General features: G+C 43.8%; 2 protein-coding genes across 9 annotated transcripts; both read left to right on the plus strand.

Annotated features, from left to right (window-relative positions):
* Window positions 1–1,586: 1,586 nt before the first annotated feature.
* On the plus strand, window positions 1,587–9,772 carry LOC123426371. 8 transcript variants are annotated; one of them, XM_045110188.1, is made up of 18 exons: window positions 1,587–1,716; window positions 2,520–2,562; window positions 2,672–3,083; window positions 3,223–3,448; window positions 3,527–3,775; window positions 3,872–3,987; window positions 4,087–4,182; window positions 4,268–4,355; window positions 4,826–5,055; window positions 5,617–5,801; window positions 5,957–6,156; window positions 6,528–6,860; window positions 6,966–7,067; window positions 7,445–7,742; window positions 8,231–8,379; window positions 8,604–8,674; window positions 8,791–8,888; window positions 9,147–9,238. In XM_045110188.1, the coding sequence occupies exons 3-17, from the start codon at window positions 2,785–2,787 to the stop codon at window positions 8,843–8,845; spliced, it is 2,697 nt and encodes an 898-aa protein (XP_044966123.1). In that variant the 5' UTR covers window positions 1,587–1,716; window positions 2,520–2,562; window positions 2,672–2,784; the 3' UTR covers window positions 8,846–8,888; window positions 9,147–9,238. The 8 variants fall into 8 exon arrangements, with proteins under 8 accessions (XP_044966123.1, XP_044966124.1, XP_044966119.1 ...); XM_045110189.1 differs by having other exon boundaries at window positions 8,881–8,888; window positions 9,147–9,231; XM_045110184.1 differs by having other exon boundaries at window positions 2,520–2,600; window positions 8,604–8,888; window positions 9,147–9,772.
* A 797-nt stretch (window positions 9,773–10,569) lies between these two features.
* Window positions 10,570–12,275, plus strand: LOC123430125 (putative disease resistance protein RGA4). The gene has a single exon (XM_045114028.1). It carries the CDS (start codon window positions 10,686–10,688, stop codon window positions 12,054–12,056), a length of 1,371 nt encoding a protein of 456 aa, XP_044969963.1. The 5' UTR covers window positions 10,570–10,685; the 3' UTR covers window positions 12,057–12,275.
* Window positions 12,276–17,053: the final 4,778 nt, after the last annotated feature.

The raw sequence follows: 17,053 nt of genomic DNA on the forward strand, positions 1-17,053 counted from the left end.
CTGCTGTACTTTGTCGTACAATAGTGATATTATTCTGTCATATTCAAGTAGTGATATTTTTGTGTTGTTTTTGTATTGGGATACTTTGGTTTTGAACATCATTACAAAGATTCCAGTAGATAGCATCGTAACTTTGCCGAGGTTACTAACAGTTTATTTGGTTCCATCTTTTTCCCTGTTGCTAAAATCAATGCTTGCTGTTGGATGTTTTAATTTTGAATATGTGTTTGGTAGCACACTCATAATTAGTTTTCATATGTGTTTGATAGCACACTCGTAATTTATTTTTATTTAATTTGTTTCATGCCAAATCCAAGTCTCATGATCGGCCACCGCTTCAAGGATTATAATGGAATCCTTTTTCTGACCGTGGAATTGTCGATGCCATGCAACACGACAGTTTTTCCAACTGCAATGCATGTAATCTATTGATCCAAGCATACCCGAGAACCCGCGAGCTTTGATGAGCTCGAGAAGTCTTAGGGTGTCTTCAACATTGGGAGCTCTCAAATATTCCGGACCAAACACTTGCACAATTCCAACTGTGAAGCGCTAGACACAGATGATGGCTTGACTCTCACCCATGGCCAAGTGTTCATCAAGTAGATCCACCGGAATATCGTATGCCAGCATACGCAACGCGACGTTCACCTTTTGGAAGGTGCTATGCCCGAGTTCTCCAGCGACAATCCTCCTTTGCTGAAAAAACTGATCATGGCTCGTCAGTTTCTCCGCAATGTGTTTGAACAACTCGATGCTCATCCTAAAACGACGCCCAAAGTAGGATGTGGGGTATGTGGGATTCTCACAAAGTAGTTCCTCATTAATTTGTTGTGGGCATCAATCCTTTCCCTCCACAATTTCTAACAACCGAAAAACGAACCATCATGCTTTGACTTTTTATTGACGTGGATAGCTAGGGTCAGTAAGATTTACTCCTCCTCTTGAAGATCAAATTCTTCATCGAAAGAATCCAGGACGAACCCATCTACAAACTTGAATTAGAACTAATTTAAAACTACAAACAACATGCACCAAGTTCATCTACAAATAAAGTTAAGCAATATATACCTTGCAATTAGTTTTTCACACACCTTGTGGGCGTGGAGTTGCAAGCGTCCGCCGGACGCTGTTCGTCGGAGAAACGGAGTGCTTGAGGGGCGACGGTGAGGAGAGGGGGGAGGGGGGCTGCTCTGGGAGGAGGCGGGGGAAGCACCGACGGCAGGAGCGGGCGGAGGCGCCGGTGCCAAGAGGTTTCAGATCGGATGGTTGATGGTTTGTGGGCGAGATTCTCTTGTCGAGCGTTCTGGAACGAACACACCGAATAAGGCGTGCGCAATGCAGATTTTTTGAGCGCGCTAGTGTCTTTTACCGTGTGTGTCATTTTAACGCGACTGCTGAAATGCTGGTTTTGCATGGGCGCGTTATCTTACTTACTGTCTCTGTTAAAGATGATTTTATAAAACAACGAAAAGAAAGAGAAAGAATAAAAAAAGGGAAAACCGTAGGGCACGACGGCATCTGGGCTGCCGCCTCCGGGATATTCTTGGCATTTCTTTGTTTCCCCAAATCAAACGCAACGCGAACCAAATGCACGCCCTCCCCCCCTCACCTCCACCGGATCAGAGAGGCAGTTGCCACGCCACACCACACCACCCGTGTCTTTCCCCTTCCGCCCACCGGCAACACCATTCCCGCCCGCCGCCGGTCACCCAGGTGCACACCTGCCCCCCCTTTCTCCTCCCTCCCTCCTATTCCCGGGTGCCAATCCCATTGCCTGCTCCTCACGAACGCATCATTGTTCCATCTTGCATTGCGTTGCTCCTTCACGCAATCTTGCTCTGACTTCACTCGCCCCTCCTCCATGTCCATGCACACGCGCGGCACGCCGGTAAATTTACCGGTCGCTGACGGATGCGATGGCCCAAAGATTGGCGCTCTTCGCTTCTCTTTTGGTGTCCTTTCTTCCCTGTCCCCGACACCCCTGCCGGCCAGATTAGTTGGAGATACATCCGCCTGCGTGCTTGCACTTTCCTGGCAAATCACTCGAATGCCATGGTTACTAGTTTAATTTCTTGGTTAATAGCATGCTGCTAACGCTATTTTTTTTTTAAAAGGGAGAGGCTGTGATGCAATTTAAGAATCCTTTAATCCGAATGAATCTGCATCAAGTAGTCCTGTTAGTTTGCTTGTTTATGCAGCGCATGGGATTTTATCGCCCCTTCGCGTTTCGACCTTTCAGGATAATCTGTTCCCTTCGACTGTGAATTGACTCTGAATTGTTCCAGCCACTACTTGTTAATCTAGCTGTTAAACGAGTTACACAAAGGCATAATATCGACCACTAGTGTTGCTTCTTCACTACAGGCACGGTTTCTTGCTCTGGCAAACTATCTGGGCTCGCTCATTGTGCCATGCTAAGTTCTTGCTTATATCATACTCCGAATGTGGTACTGGGATTGGATGTAAATAGTTGTTGCTATAAAAGTATAACATTCATATTTCCGTCTTGGTCACAGAACTTCAAGAAGAAGAAAAAAGCAATTTATCATCACCACTGTGGTACTGTTTCTCTTCACCACCATACAATGAGCAATCATGTACTTTGTCGTCCCTAAATTCATGCATTAACTCCTTTTATTTTGCTGAATTCTGACAACATCTAATGCAGGCAGAGCATCAATTTATCTTGAAGGTTGCAGACTCAAAGGAACACTTGTCGTGCATTGTGCACACCATTTCTCTGAGAAAAGTAGCTATATTACTTAAAGCAACATTTCTTGGATGGGTTCAGACAAGCAGAGTGGTAGCCCACTATTGGGAACCCTCAAGATGGAGAGGGTTCGGACGATCCTGACACATACACCATATCCTCATGAACACTCGCGGCATATCATGACAGCAGTGATAATTGGGTGCCTCTTTTTCATCTCGTCCGACAATATGCATACTCTGATACATAAACTGGACAACAATATCAAATGGTGGTCCATGTATGTTTGCTTGATTGGTTTCTTCTACTTCTTTTCATCCCCCTTCCTTGGAAGAACAATTCAGCCGAGTTACTCAAATTTCAACCGATGGTATGTATTCATATTTAGACTTCCTAGAACTCAGTTGCAAATATATTTTTCGTGTCCTATTACACCACAGAATCTTTACATATGTACCACATTAAGTTGTTAGGAGAACTGAATTATCAACTATATTGCACAATTGCAGGTATGTCGCTTGGATTTGCTTTGCATCCCTGTATCATCTCCCTAGCTTCCAATCAATGGGTGTCGATATGCGCATGAACCTTTCACTTTTTTTGACTATATATTTCTCTTCTGTTCTCTTCCTCACCGCCTTCCACATCATATTTATTGGTCTCTGGTACATTGGACTGGTCGCTCGCATGGCAGGCACAAGACCAGGGATATGGACCATAGTACAAAACTGTACAGTACGTTTATTGAAAATATTTTTTATTTTTATTTTCTTCAGATTGCTCCTGGGAATATTAACTTTGAATCTCTTCCAGGTCATCAGTATTGCGTGCTGTGTATTCTACAGTCATTGCGGGAATCTTGCTGTGCCCAAAAGCGAAACATTTGAGAAGAGTTCTGATCCAAGTTTGCTTGCTTTTCTTAAAAACGAAAATGGAACCACATGGATATCAAATTTTCTCTTTATGAACGAACTAAAAGATCAAATATGTTCATCTTGGTTTGCACCTGTTGGATCTGCAAGTGACTATCCTCTTCTGTCTAAGTGGGTTATATATGGGGAGGTAACACTTGCATCTCTTTGATTCATCCACTCTTTGCTCTGATATTTTTGTTTAGCAACATCAATGCTCCACTTCTTTGATCATGTTATTCTCCAGTTAGTTTGCAGTGGATCCTGTGCTGGCCCATCAGATGAAATATCTCCTCTGTACTCACTGTGGGCTACATTTGTTGGCCTTTATATTGCCAACTTTGTTGTGGAGAGATCAACTGGGTGTGTGCTTATTGTTTTACGCAGTGCATGTTTTATTCCAAATTTATCTCTTCAGTTCTAAGTCTGAGTATTTGTTATTATCCACTGTAAATACTTCAGATGGGCTCTTACTCACTTGTCACCAGTATCAGAAGAAGAGAAGCTCAGAAAACATATGAAACCAGATTTCCTGGATATGGTACCTTGGTACTCAGGGTAGAGCCCTCTAAGCTCCAGCAATTTAGGTTCCAGATGAGAGCAATGGAAGAAAATGCCTGACTTCTTCAACTTCATTATGTAGGACATCGGCTGATTTATTCAAGACAGCGTTTGATCTTATGGTTTCTGTAACTCTTTTTGTTGGGCGATTTGACATGCGCATGATGCAGGTAAGTGGTGCTTGGTGAGGAATTAACTACCATTCAACATAAAATTTCCACCATGGACCTAAGTTGATCTAAATCTCTATGTTAGATCATCGCTGTCGTTGCTTTCATCTAAAAATGTGGCACCCATCCTTCTAAATTTTGTAATCTTGATGCACACTTTCTCCTCACTCGTGCACACCCCAGAAAACACCCCGGCCGATCACCCTTTCCCACATTACTCCTAGCCATGCATGCTTAACCAAGGGGTTCTTAGGAGATGAGCTTCTAGAAAAGAACACACACGTTGTTAGTGTGGGTATTACTATCAATGCTTTTAGGGTAGGATAATAGGATGTCACATCATGTCTATCTAATCATAACACTTCAAAGTCGAGCTTTTGTCTGCCTCTATGTACACGTGAACATGTGCATCTATGTTTAAATATGAGTAGTGCACTATTTTCTTCATCCTTTTCTTTATTTTACTTTAGGCTGCAATGAAAAGTACTACAGATGAGACTCGGAATGACGACGTGCTCTATGACTATTTCAATGAAAGAGAAGACCTTTGGTTTGACTTCGTCGCAGACACTGGTGATGGTGGAAATTCATCATATACAGTTGCCCGGCTGCTGGCTCAGCCATCCATTCAGACTGTAATTGGTGGTTCTATGCATACTCTTCCACGTGGAGATTTGCTTGTTATTGGCGGTGATCTTGCGTAAGATTGCACCATGTTAATCAGTTTTGACTTTTTTTATTCAGTCAATTTATTTCTCTCGATATCTGCAAATCATCTAGCTCTTGACTGTATTTAACCAGCACGGTCACACAATTGTTTGCACCATAATACCACTTTGAGCAATATATACCCCCCCCCCCCCCCCCCCCCCCCGCGCGCGTGATTCCTCAAAAAAAAGGAAAAACAATACTATGAAACTCCCCTAAAAAGTTGTACTATGGAACTTATATAGCCACCGATATTCTAGTTGTACGCCGGACGATCGATCTAGGCTGTTAACCTCTTGTTTGAGTTTCTTTAATTATTTTTGGAATTAAGTGTTAATATTTTGTCTTGGTTTACTCTAGTAAATTACGAGTTTTTTGCCATTGACTATAATTTCTTCTCTTGTAAAAATTCCATATGTTTTATGTCATCTATGTCTATTTTGTTATCATTTGCACACTAGCTGTTCCCTTATTGTCCATCCTTAGTGGTTCACTCTACAAATTAGACAGATTTGTCTCCATTTATTTATGTTCCTTCGTTTCTAATATGCAGGTATCCAAACCCTTCGTCCTTTACATATGAGAGACGCTTCTTTGGTCCTTTTGAGTATGCTATGCAACCTCCGCGTTGGTATAAGGCTGAACATATAGCTGTGGATAAGCCTGAGGTTCCTCCGGGAGTATCAAAGATGAAAAAATATGATGGACCCCAATGTTTCATAATTCCCGGGAACCACGGTTTGTTCTGTGCATCTGTATTAAACTTTGTTCGTCAAAATACTTCTCATTTTACTTCCTTTCCTATGGACTCGATGTCAAGTATATAAGGGAGACAATTCATATTTTTTTTTCTTAAGGAATTCCTTTCTTTGTTTTCTTACCTTCTATAACAGATTGGTTCGATGGGCTTCACACCTTTATGAGATATATATGTCACAAAAGCTGGTTAGGGGGATGGTTTCTGCCTCAGAGGAAGAGTTACTTTGCATTGCAGCTTCCGAAAGGTTGGTGGATATTTGGTCTTGATCTAGCTCTTCATGGTGACATTGATGTATACCAATTCAAGTTCTTCGCAGAACTTTGTCGGAATAAGGTGCATTTTTTGTCCCCTGTTTATCCTTCTGTTTTGAACTGATTTTTTCCATTACTTCTGTTTCCTGTTTTTCAACACACAGTTATTTAATTACTTCAACCATGTAGCTGATTAATACTAAGATGTCTAGTAAACACTGAAAGCGATATATGCTGACAAAGATCTTTTGTAGATATAACCCATTCTCTAGTATCGCTGGAAAAGTTTCCATGTTGATTACTTTATTATCATTTTATTTGGTTGGCTCCCGATCAGTGATTTATTGATCATTCTGTTTTAAATGTTTCCTTAACATTTGAATCTCTTGGGAGTTGGAGATAAATTTTCATTTCCAGATTTAATTGATCCGCTACATTTCTAAAGTTATGCAGGTTGGAGAGAACGACTCTGTGATCATTGTTACACATGAGCCAAACTGGCTCCTCGATTGGTATTGGAAGGAAACTACAGGCAAGAATGTCTCACATTTGATTCAGGACTACCTGAATGGAAGGTGCAAACTTCGTATGGCAGGGGATTTGCATCATTTTATGAGGCACTCTGCTACACGATCAGATAAACCGACTTTTGTACAACACTTACTTGTCAATGGATGTGGTGGTGCCTTTCTGCACCCAACACATGTTTTCAAAAACTTTGAAAGGTCCTCTGGTACTACCTACGAGTGCAAGGCTGCTTATCCCTCCTATGAGGAATCTAGTGGGGTATGTAGTTCCATAAGTTAATGGAATCTCTACCATATTTAGCCTATTGGTCAGCTTAACAAGCATGTCTGTTATTGTGCAAGATCTTATTAACTACACTTGCAGATTGCACTGGGCAACATATTAAAATTTCGCAAGAAGAATTGGCAGTTTGACATAATTGGTGGTTTTATTTACTTCATACTGGTATTCTCCATGTTCCCACAGGTCAGTTATACTTGTTCCATAAGGTGTAGTTATCTTCCTTGCATATCTTCATTATCCCAAGTGAACTATTATACCTTGAATGCCTTTTAACTATTTGAAAATTAGACATATACCACCACAAAGTTCCACTTCTGAAAAATGCCGACTTATTACTTGGAAGGTCATACTGAGTTACTCAGCAATATTACAAATGCTATTCAGCTTGCTGACACTAAGCACCGATATTCCTCGCAATTTTTTCGGACAAAGGGAATTTTTATTGAGTCAAAACGTCGCTTCAAGACGATACAATCGATAAGAGTTCATATTCTGCTATTATATCTGGCTTATAATCTAGATCTAATCCTGACTCTTGACCACGTTTCCATCTTTTCCAGTGTAATCTTGTTCACATCTTAAATGAAGAAACATGGTCTGGGCGTCTGCAAAGCTTCTCGAGTACAATATGGAGTGCTTTGCTCTATATTTTCGAACACTCTTATGTCTCCTCAGTAGGAAGTCTAACTTTGTTGATGGCATCATATTCATTTGTACCATCCAAACTTACACGGAAAAAAAGAGCTATTATCGGTGGCCTGCATGTTGTGGCCCATCTGACTGCAGCTCTAGTTTTAATGTTGCTCATGGAGTTGGGCATTGAAATATGCATACGGAATCATTTACTAGCAACGTCAGGTATGCCATCGCATATTGTACTCCCAACTACACTGCTACTATTAAACTCTTATGATAGTTTCAGATAAAACTCTATGTTCTTGCTGTTATATCCCTTTAGAAGTGAAAAAAGTACCTTATACAATCATTTGAACGTAGGTTATATTAATTTTATGGTTTGAAACTGGATAAGATCGTAAAAGCTGAACATTATATCCCTCAGAGCATCAATCAAATTGAAGTGGCTACACGAAATTGAAAAGTTCAGTTGGAGAAACATAATCTGTGCCACCATGCCGTCTGTGATGATATACCCTAGGGGTTTATTTGATGAACTCTGATGGCGTGTTCTTGATAAATTATCACCAACTTTTTCTCTAAGCTCCACTCGACCACTCCAGAAAAGTTCTAGCTATGCTTATGTGGCTAATCTCCTATTGTTTCTTCTGACATCAAAGGTTTTGCTTATTTCCTGCTTCTTCATTCAAGAAATCCGTTTTCTGTCATAGGTTATCACCCTCTATATGATTGGTATCGGTCAATGGAAAGTGAGCATTTCCCAGATCCAACTGGTCTCCGTACTCGATTGGAACAATGGACGCTTGGACTATATCCAGCATGTATAAAATACCTTATGTCAGCATTTGACGTCCCAGAGGTGATAAGACTCTTTCTGGAAACATTTTAACTATTCCGTTACAGATGCATTGCATTTTGTGAACAAATGAATTTGTACTTGTACATCAATTCTTTTTTAGAACTTTGTGTATGAAGTACCTACGAATTACCATCTGACCTCACAAAATAAAAATTTCCTCTTCCGTTCACTTTATGTAGATTTACTACCTTATCACACAAAATTTAATATATACATTTTTACAGATAATGGCTGTGACAAGGATCAACATTTGCAAGAATGGCATGATGTCTCTTTCTCGGAGTGTTCTGATCATGTACTATACTTCTGTATTTATCTATTTCTGGATTTTCTCAACTCCAGTTGTTTCCCTCATATTTGGTAGTTACCTATACATATGCATCAACTGGTTCCATATACACTTTGATGAAGCCTTCTCGTCTTTGCGCATCGCAAACTACAAATCTTTCACAAGGTTCCATATTAAGAAGGATGGTGATCTAGAAATATTTACACTTGCAGTTGACAAGGTAACGTCAATATATTCAACATGCTCATGTTCACATCTTTTCAGATCAGCATTGTATTGAATGGTACTCATATCACTTAATATAAGGTTGATACAGGTTTTCAGATGTACTCCCTCCGTTCCAAAATAAATGTCTCAACTTTTGTACTAGCTCTAGTACAAAGTTGTACTAAGCTTGAGACACTTATTTTGAGACGGAGGGAGTAGAAAACAAAATGCATGTAGGCTCCATTATAAACACATTGAATCTGGTGAACAGGTCCCAAAGGATTGGAAGTTGGATCCAAAGTGGGAGGCAGAGGAAAGAGGGCCTCATCAGCTCGGCCACCACCGGAGGTACCCTAGCAAATGGAGGTCAGCCTCATCTCCAGATCCTGTCAGGTCGGTGCGGGTCGTTGACCATTTCACCATCACAAGAACAGTAGCACCGGATCCCGAGACCTCGTACTGATTCCCTACATAAATGCTGGCGAAGTGCTTGCTTGAGACATTAGCGATTGCTTGCGCAGATTGTCAGTTTTCTCATCCCAGATCCAGCTTGACTTGGGCTGACCTACCGGATCTGCTCCGGTGTTGCCTTCAGTTCTCTCTATGCTAACTTCCTCTCCAGCATTGCACAGCATATAGCAGTGATTTACTTGTGCACTAGTTAACTAGTAACAAAGAAGAATGGATGGAGGAAACAAAGAAAAAATTCGATTCATCGGATAGATTGTATTCTGAGTGTATGCTCTTTATACTGAAAGATAGTAGAACACGACCATTTTTTGTCACACGGAAACATATATATCCTGGATGTAAATTTGACTGAAACACGGAGTGTAAACTGCACAATTTTCTGTAGAAACAACCGAGTTTATGATGATTCCTGGAAATTGCTTCCTACTCCGGTGCCATTGATTCCTAGTACATATCTGCAATGTTATGGGTATCAGAGTTTGTAAATATGTGGCTTCTCATTGCCTGGAGAATATAATCCTCATTCAGCAACCATCATAACATCCAGCTATCAACCAGGCTATATCTGCTCATGACGAAGCAATGGAGGCCTGAGACAATTAGGTAGATAGATACAATGGCGCAACAAAGCAGCAACGATTCATTACTTGGGTGTCACTGCAGCGCACTGATCCCTACACCTTTAAAAAGTAGTGTAATTATTCGACGGAAATTCCAAAGCTTGCAAATCTGTAGCTTCTCCAATCCTAAAGTCTGGAGATGATAATCATCTTTAGCATCTTGCTTTGCTCACGGACGGAGCAAGCATCTCAACCCAACACTGGTCACTGGATGGACCTTTTGAAACCTGGGTGTATATACACCCTATATACAAAATAAATTTAGCAATTCAGTAAAAAGTTTAAAAATTCTGAATATATTTTTGAAATAAACTCGACATTCCATTATACTTGTAAGAAAAATTCCACGAAAAGAAAATTACATTTTGATTTCTTTTAAAAAAAGTCAAATTTTCGATTAAAATAGTGTGAATAGTGACCTATAATAGTAAATAAATTTTGTCTTTTTTGTCCACAAGTCAATGTTGACTTTTTTTTTCGTAAAAATGTATATACTAGTACAAAACAAAGTCAAATTTAATCTAAAAATACTTGCAACTATTTTGACTTTTTAATTAATTATTAAAAAAATATTTTTCATATAGGGTGTATATATAACCAGGAACAAGTGTATTTCCCACCCAACACTGGGCTATATAAAGGCTCCATCTGCTTGCTAATGTCGTAAGCTCCCTATTGGAGGCCAAGGTCGATACAGTGAGAGAGATAGAGGGATAATCATGGCGCAGCAAAGCGGCAATGATCTCAAGACTGTAATGGAGAAGCTGCTCCAGGCGTTCGAGGACGAAGTGGACACCGAGCTGCCTCAAAGGGAGAAGCTGGACCACATCTTCCGCATCCTCAAGGCAAACAAGGAGAAGATCATCTCGGAGCCACCGGAGGTGGAGAAGAAGGAGAAACTGCCGGAGCTGCTGCGCAGCATCGGCGATGCCCTGCAGCAATGCAAGGCACGGTCCAAGCAGCAGCAGCAGTCTCAGTCTGACAACCACAACGCCAAGAGTAAGAAGATGACAATGCCGTCGGTGAGCGACTGCAACCCTTTCAAGTCCCGATCCTCGCAGCTGTCCGTCGACGTCGACCCCTTGCTGGAGCAGACCATCGCCATTCTCGGCGATGTTCCTCCTCCTCCTTTTCCTAATCAAGATGCAGGGGAGGAGGCCGTGACGGAACTCTACGAGTGGACAACGAGCTTCGTGGATGAGAGCCGGATATACGGCTGGGAAAAGGAGGCAGACGAGGTGGTCGACGCCCTCGTAGGCAGTGGCACGGGGGTGGACGATGAGGTGCTGTTCAGGACGGCGGGCATCGCCGGGATCCACGGCAGCGGCAAGACGGCGCTGGCGCAGAAGGTGTTCGTCCATGACAGGATCAAGGACGCCTTCCCTCTCCGCCTGTGGGTCTGCGTCGGCCCGCCGGACAGCGAGGACAGGTTCAACCTTCTCTACCGGATGCTCGACAACCTCGGCCTGGACACCGCCAAGGTGGAGGACATCGTGGACAAAGCCGAGGTCGTGGTGAAGGCAGCCACCCCGGATGACAAGGAGAGGTCCAAGATCGGCGTGCTGCTCTTCATCCTCTACGTGACGCTGTACAAGACGGGGTACCTTATCGTGTTCGACGACATGAGGGCGTACAGCGACTGGTACAGCAACCTGACGCTGCAGCCACCCAAGGAAGACGAGTGGTACGAGCGCCTCGCCTACGGCCTGCCCAAAGCCAGGAAGAGCGCGGTGCTCGTCACCTGCCGCAGCGAGGACCATGCCAGGGTGATGGTGCGCACCGGCGGCGTGTTTCACCCTCCCAAGCTCGAGGGCGAGGATGGGTGGAAGCTCTTCCACCGGGAGTACAAGGCGGCCAAAGACAAGGACAACAAGGACAAGGGCGAGAAAGAGGAGGAAGACAAGCTTTACAAGGAACTACAACAGATGCAGAAGGAGATCATCGGAAAGTGCCTCGGCCTTCCGGTGGCCATCGTCCAGGCCGCCAAGGGCTTCGCCGCGCTCGACCACGAGCCGGAACCTGAGGTGAAAGATAGCGCTGCCGCCGATCAGACTGCGACGAACAAGACCGTACCTGCAACTGAGGTCTGAGGCGACGGGGGCCAATCAGTCTGCTAATCGAGTCACTCACTCACTGTGCGTGTTTGTTTGTACCTGCAAGTGCTCTGCTAAATGTTTGTTTGTACTCTTCAGTGTTTTTTTTTTAATTCTTGTGTCCTCGATTTACCTTTTGTTTTCGAGAATCAGTTTTTTTTATAACACACCCACTTTATGAATTATGGCCTAATGTCCATACAAAAGATTTCCGGATGCATTCGGGAGACACACCACGTCAAACACGACACCCTAGCTGATTACAAGATCTAGCCAACAAATGTGCAGAAACATTTTGCTCTCGACGCACATGAAATATAGAACAGGTACTGAAAGAAGTTCTAAGATGCTTGATGTCTTGAATCACAGGACCACGAAGAGATCGATCCATGTCCAACGAATTGATACGTTGAATCACCGTCAAACAATCTGAAGCGAGAACAACCTCCTGAAGACCTTCACTCAAAGCAAATAGCAAGCCTCTCTTAATAGCAATTGCCTCCGCTAGCTCAGGATTGAAAACTTCAGGAACACCAATACCATAGGAAACAATGCAAGCGCCCAAATGATCTCGCATCACTACACCTGCCCCCATGCTCCTGGTATTGGTAAAGAGGACAGCGTCAACGTTTATCATCACCTTACCCGCCGGCGGCGGAACCCAAGATGCTGTTGAAGAGGGTTCACGCCTATGGTTAGGTCTGGTAATGAACAAGTGCTCCACAATCATGTCAACATATGCTTTGATTTTCAGAGCAAGACTAGACGGGTGCTGGTGAATATTTTCTTCTCTGTGTTTGTTACGAGCATCCCAAATATGCTAACATGTGACTGCTAAAACTGTAGCTGCAAGGTTATCGCATCGGGCCATGAAATAAAAAATCCATGATTTGCAAGTTGTGAATCCTTGATATCAGACCAAACAGCTTGTGCATAGGGGCAAAAAAGCAAATCATGTTCAACACGCTCATCAACAGAACAGTGGACACAAACCTTAGATGCATGAATATGTCTCCGGTGAAGCTGCATCCGCAATCATGGGCAAACCTTCATAGAGTTATCAACATTTTCCCCGGTGGCTTGATCGCCCGAGCATCAGTTAACCATGGAGTTTCGGTGGTTTTGTGTACTAATGTTTGTTCAACCAACCATGTGGAGATTTCTCCAATTTTTTTTTACAGGATTTGCTAATTCTCATCTAGATAAGAATTCAATACGTGACATCAATACTGTCCAGTGTACAATTAAAGGGCTGAAATATTTGAGCAAACTTGTTCATCATGTCATTGTGTAACGCTTGGTGTGTCCGTGTCTATTTGCGGGTTGTTTTAGCTGACTCGTTCGGGGTGTGTGTTCGTTTCTGTGTCAAACGATTGTCGGTTATAATGAATTTTTATTACTTGCACTGTATTTTTATCTATTTTTCATGTATATATCAAAAGACAGCTGCTATAAATCATGTTTCTTCTAAAAAAATCATCCTTCTAGGTAGCCGCCCGATCTGTTTGCTGGGTGATCTTTCGATCCAAACAACAAAGCCCCATCTCATGTCTTCCTCCTCTGATCGCCTTTCATCGAAGAAACAACACCCGTGGCACATCAGTCCTGCGACCTCGCGGCAACGGAGCCGTCGACGAGAGCTACAACGGGTCTCTAAGAGCCATCACCGATCACTTCATCACTGGGAGCACCAACATGCAACATCGGGTGCACCGACATGCTACTCCATTGCAGCCATTGCCATGGCAAAATCAAGCACAAAAAAGCATTGACGTCGCACCAACGACTTCTTCGACGAAGCTTCATTGCAGCCACGTCATTGCTCCATTGCAACCCTGGCGGCTCTTCATCTCTATTGCAACCGTTGCGAAGCTTCAATGACCCTGGACGCGCTCCATTACAACTCCGGTGGATATCCATTGTAGCCGTGGGCGGAGCTCCATTGACCCCGGACGCGCTCCAGTGCAGCCCTGGGCGCGCTCCAGTGCAACGCAACCGACGATGACGAAAGTTGCGATGTAACGTGTGGCAATGACGGCCGAAGCTGCAATGTAGCACTGGAATGGGGCCATGCAGCTTCGGTAGCACTTCAATAATGCCACGATAGAGATCGAAGCAACCTCGCTTGACGCTCTATTGCACAGCGCCATGCGGATGAATCAGGCGCCCGCGCTACAGTGGTGCCTCTCCTCTGCCGCTTGATGAACGAGAGAAGGGAAAAAAGGAAACATGCGGAGGATATGCTCGGCGAGAAGATAAAGTGGAGGGGATGGGAAAGGTGGGTGGGCCCCACAGCAACACGTGGTGCACATAAAGGGAGGCTTACAAGGGAGAGTTTTCATCCGGTTGATTTAAAAAATTTCCCTTATCAAAAGCGCAATTGAAATAATTAAGCGTTCTATCTTCTTCATCTTTTTAACAATGGAAGGGTCACCTAGGACTAGACATCCATTATATGAGCAATGTGATTACATTTTACATCTGGACATTCAAAGAAATAAAAATTGCGGGCCAATCCCGACATTTTACAAAAAGTACTTGAAAGCACGAGGATAGATTGCAAATTCAGTCATTCCAAAAGGCTGCAACACCGAACTGAGCATATGGTCGCTGATGACCAAACCACTTGCTACGTTGGGTTGGACACCGCTTGATCCGACGCACAACTTGCTCGATCTGACCCGGTTGTATGTTCACTCTCGACATGCCATTTGCCCCGATTCAGTTACATGTCCACTTTAACCATGCAATTTGTCTAACCTCGATTTAGTTGTATGTCTATTCTAAACACACAACTTTGCTTGACTCGGCCTAGTTTCATGTCGAGCCTTGACATGTAACCCACCCCAACTCACTTGCATGCACTAGTAGAAAAGAGGGCTTTGGTCCACTTGATGAAATCCCATTAGTCCCGGTTCACTCATGAACCGGGACCCATGTGGGCATAGGTCCCGGTTCGTAAGGCCAGGGCGTCGACCGGGCCTCGTGGGCCATTTGTCCCGGTTCGTTTGTCACCTTCGGTCCCGGTTCCAGACACGAACCGGGACCAATGTGCCTCGCTCCTGGCCCACAACCAGTAGTCTCGGTTTGTGGCTGGAACCGGGACCTCAGGTTGTCCTTTGGTCTCAGTTCCAGCCACAAACCGGGACCAACGGTTGGCCTACATATACCCCCGCGAGTAGAGCAGTGCACTGCTTTGTTTTTTCGGCCGCCCGTGGGAGAACTTTGTGGTGCTCTAGCTCACCTCCTATGCACATGAGGTGTCCGATGAAATGCCCGAGCCACACTTAAGCTTTCTCCTTTAGAAGCTCCTTGTCCAAGCTCCATTTTCATCAAGATTTGTGTAGTTTTTAATACACTTTGTTATATAACGCACACAAATGAACCGTCAATGGATGTACGGTGACCGACGCACCTCCGAGTATATTAATGGCCTGCATAATTTTCTCGAAGCGGCTAAGGCAAACAAGCGGAATGGTTTTATGCATTGTCCATGTATTGTCTGTGGGAATACGAAGGAATTCTCCGACTATAAAACCCTTCACTTCCACCTGCTTCAGAAGGGTTTTATGCCACACTATAATGTTTGGACCAAGCACGGAGAAAGAGGGGTTATGATGGAAGACAACGTAGAAGAAGAGGATGATGACAACTACCCGCCCCCTGAATACGGTGATGCTGCAATGAGGGAAGCTGAAGATCAAGAGGAACCAGACGATGTGCCCAATGATGATCTTTGTCGGGTCATTGTTGATGCACATAGAAAATGCGAAAGTGAAAGGGAGAAGTTGAAGTTCGATCGCATGTTAGAGGATCACAAAAAAGGGTTGTATCCAAATTGCGAAGATGACAACACAAAGCTCGGTACCACATTGGAATTGCTGCAATGGAAGGCAGACAATGGTGTATCTGACAAGGCATTTAGTTCGCTACTGAAATTAATGAAGAAGAAGCTTCCAAAGAATAACAAATTGCCCGGCAGTACGTACGAAGCGAAGAAGGTTCTATGCCCTCTAGGATTGGAGGTGCAGAAGATACATGCATGCCCTAATGACTGCATCCTCTACCGCGGTGCGTACGAGGATTTGAACGATGCCCGGTATGCGGCGCATTGCGGTATAAGATCAGAAGAGCTGACCCTGGTGATGTGGAGGGCCATCGCACCGGGAAGACGGTTCCTTCCAAGGTGATGTGGTATGCTCCTATAATACCATGGCTGAAACGTCTGTTTAGAAACAAAAAGCATGCCGAGTTGATGCAATGGCACATAAAAGACCGTAAGAAAGATGGGAAGTTGAGAGCACCCGCTGACAGGTCGCAGTGGAGAAAGATCGAGAGAAAGTGGAGTGACTTTACATGTGACCCAAGGAAAATGGTTTGGTTTAAGTGCAGATGGCGTTAATCCTTTTGGGGAGCAGAGCAGCAAGCATAGCACATGGTCTGTGACTCTATGTATGTATAACCTTCCTCCTTGGTTGTGCATGAAGCGGAAGTTCATTATGATGCCAATGCTCATCCAAGGCCCTAGGCAACCCGACAATGACATTGATGTGTACCTAAGGCCATTAGTTGATGAACTTTTACAGCTATGTAATGGAAATGGTGTACGTGTGTGGGATGAGAACGAACAGGAGGAATTTGACCTACATGCGTTGCTGTTTGTAACCATCAACGATTGGCTGCTCTCAGTAACCTTTCAGGATAGACAAAGAAGGGATACATGTGACAGCCCGATGTTGACGTTCTAGAAGATTCCCCCTTCTATTCCGTTTCCGTCGTGTGATTAGATTTATTCGTTGCATCGTCATGTAGTTTGCATCATCGCATCATGCATGTCATCATGTCAACTGTGTTTTGTCGGTGTTGCTTGTTGCCGTGTTGTTGGGTGTTAGAGCTTTGTGAGTGTGACGTCGTTTGTTGGCGTGTTGAGAGCGGGTGCGTGAGAGCCACCGCTAAACCCTGTTGCACCGAGGACCTAAAACCTTCACTCCCCT

The sequence above is a fragment of the Hordeum vulgare genome, chromosome 2H, assembly GCF_904849725.1.
Source record: "Hordeum vulgare subsp. vulgare chromosome 2H, MorexV3_pseudomolecules_assembly, whole genome shotgun sequence".
NCBI classification, from domain to species: domain Eukaryota; kingdom Viridiplantae; phylum Streptophyta; class Magnoliopsida; order Poales; family Poaceae; genus Hordeum; species Hordeum vulgare.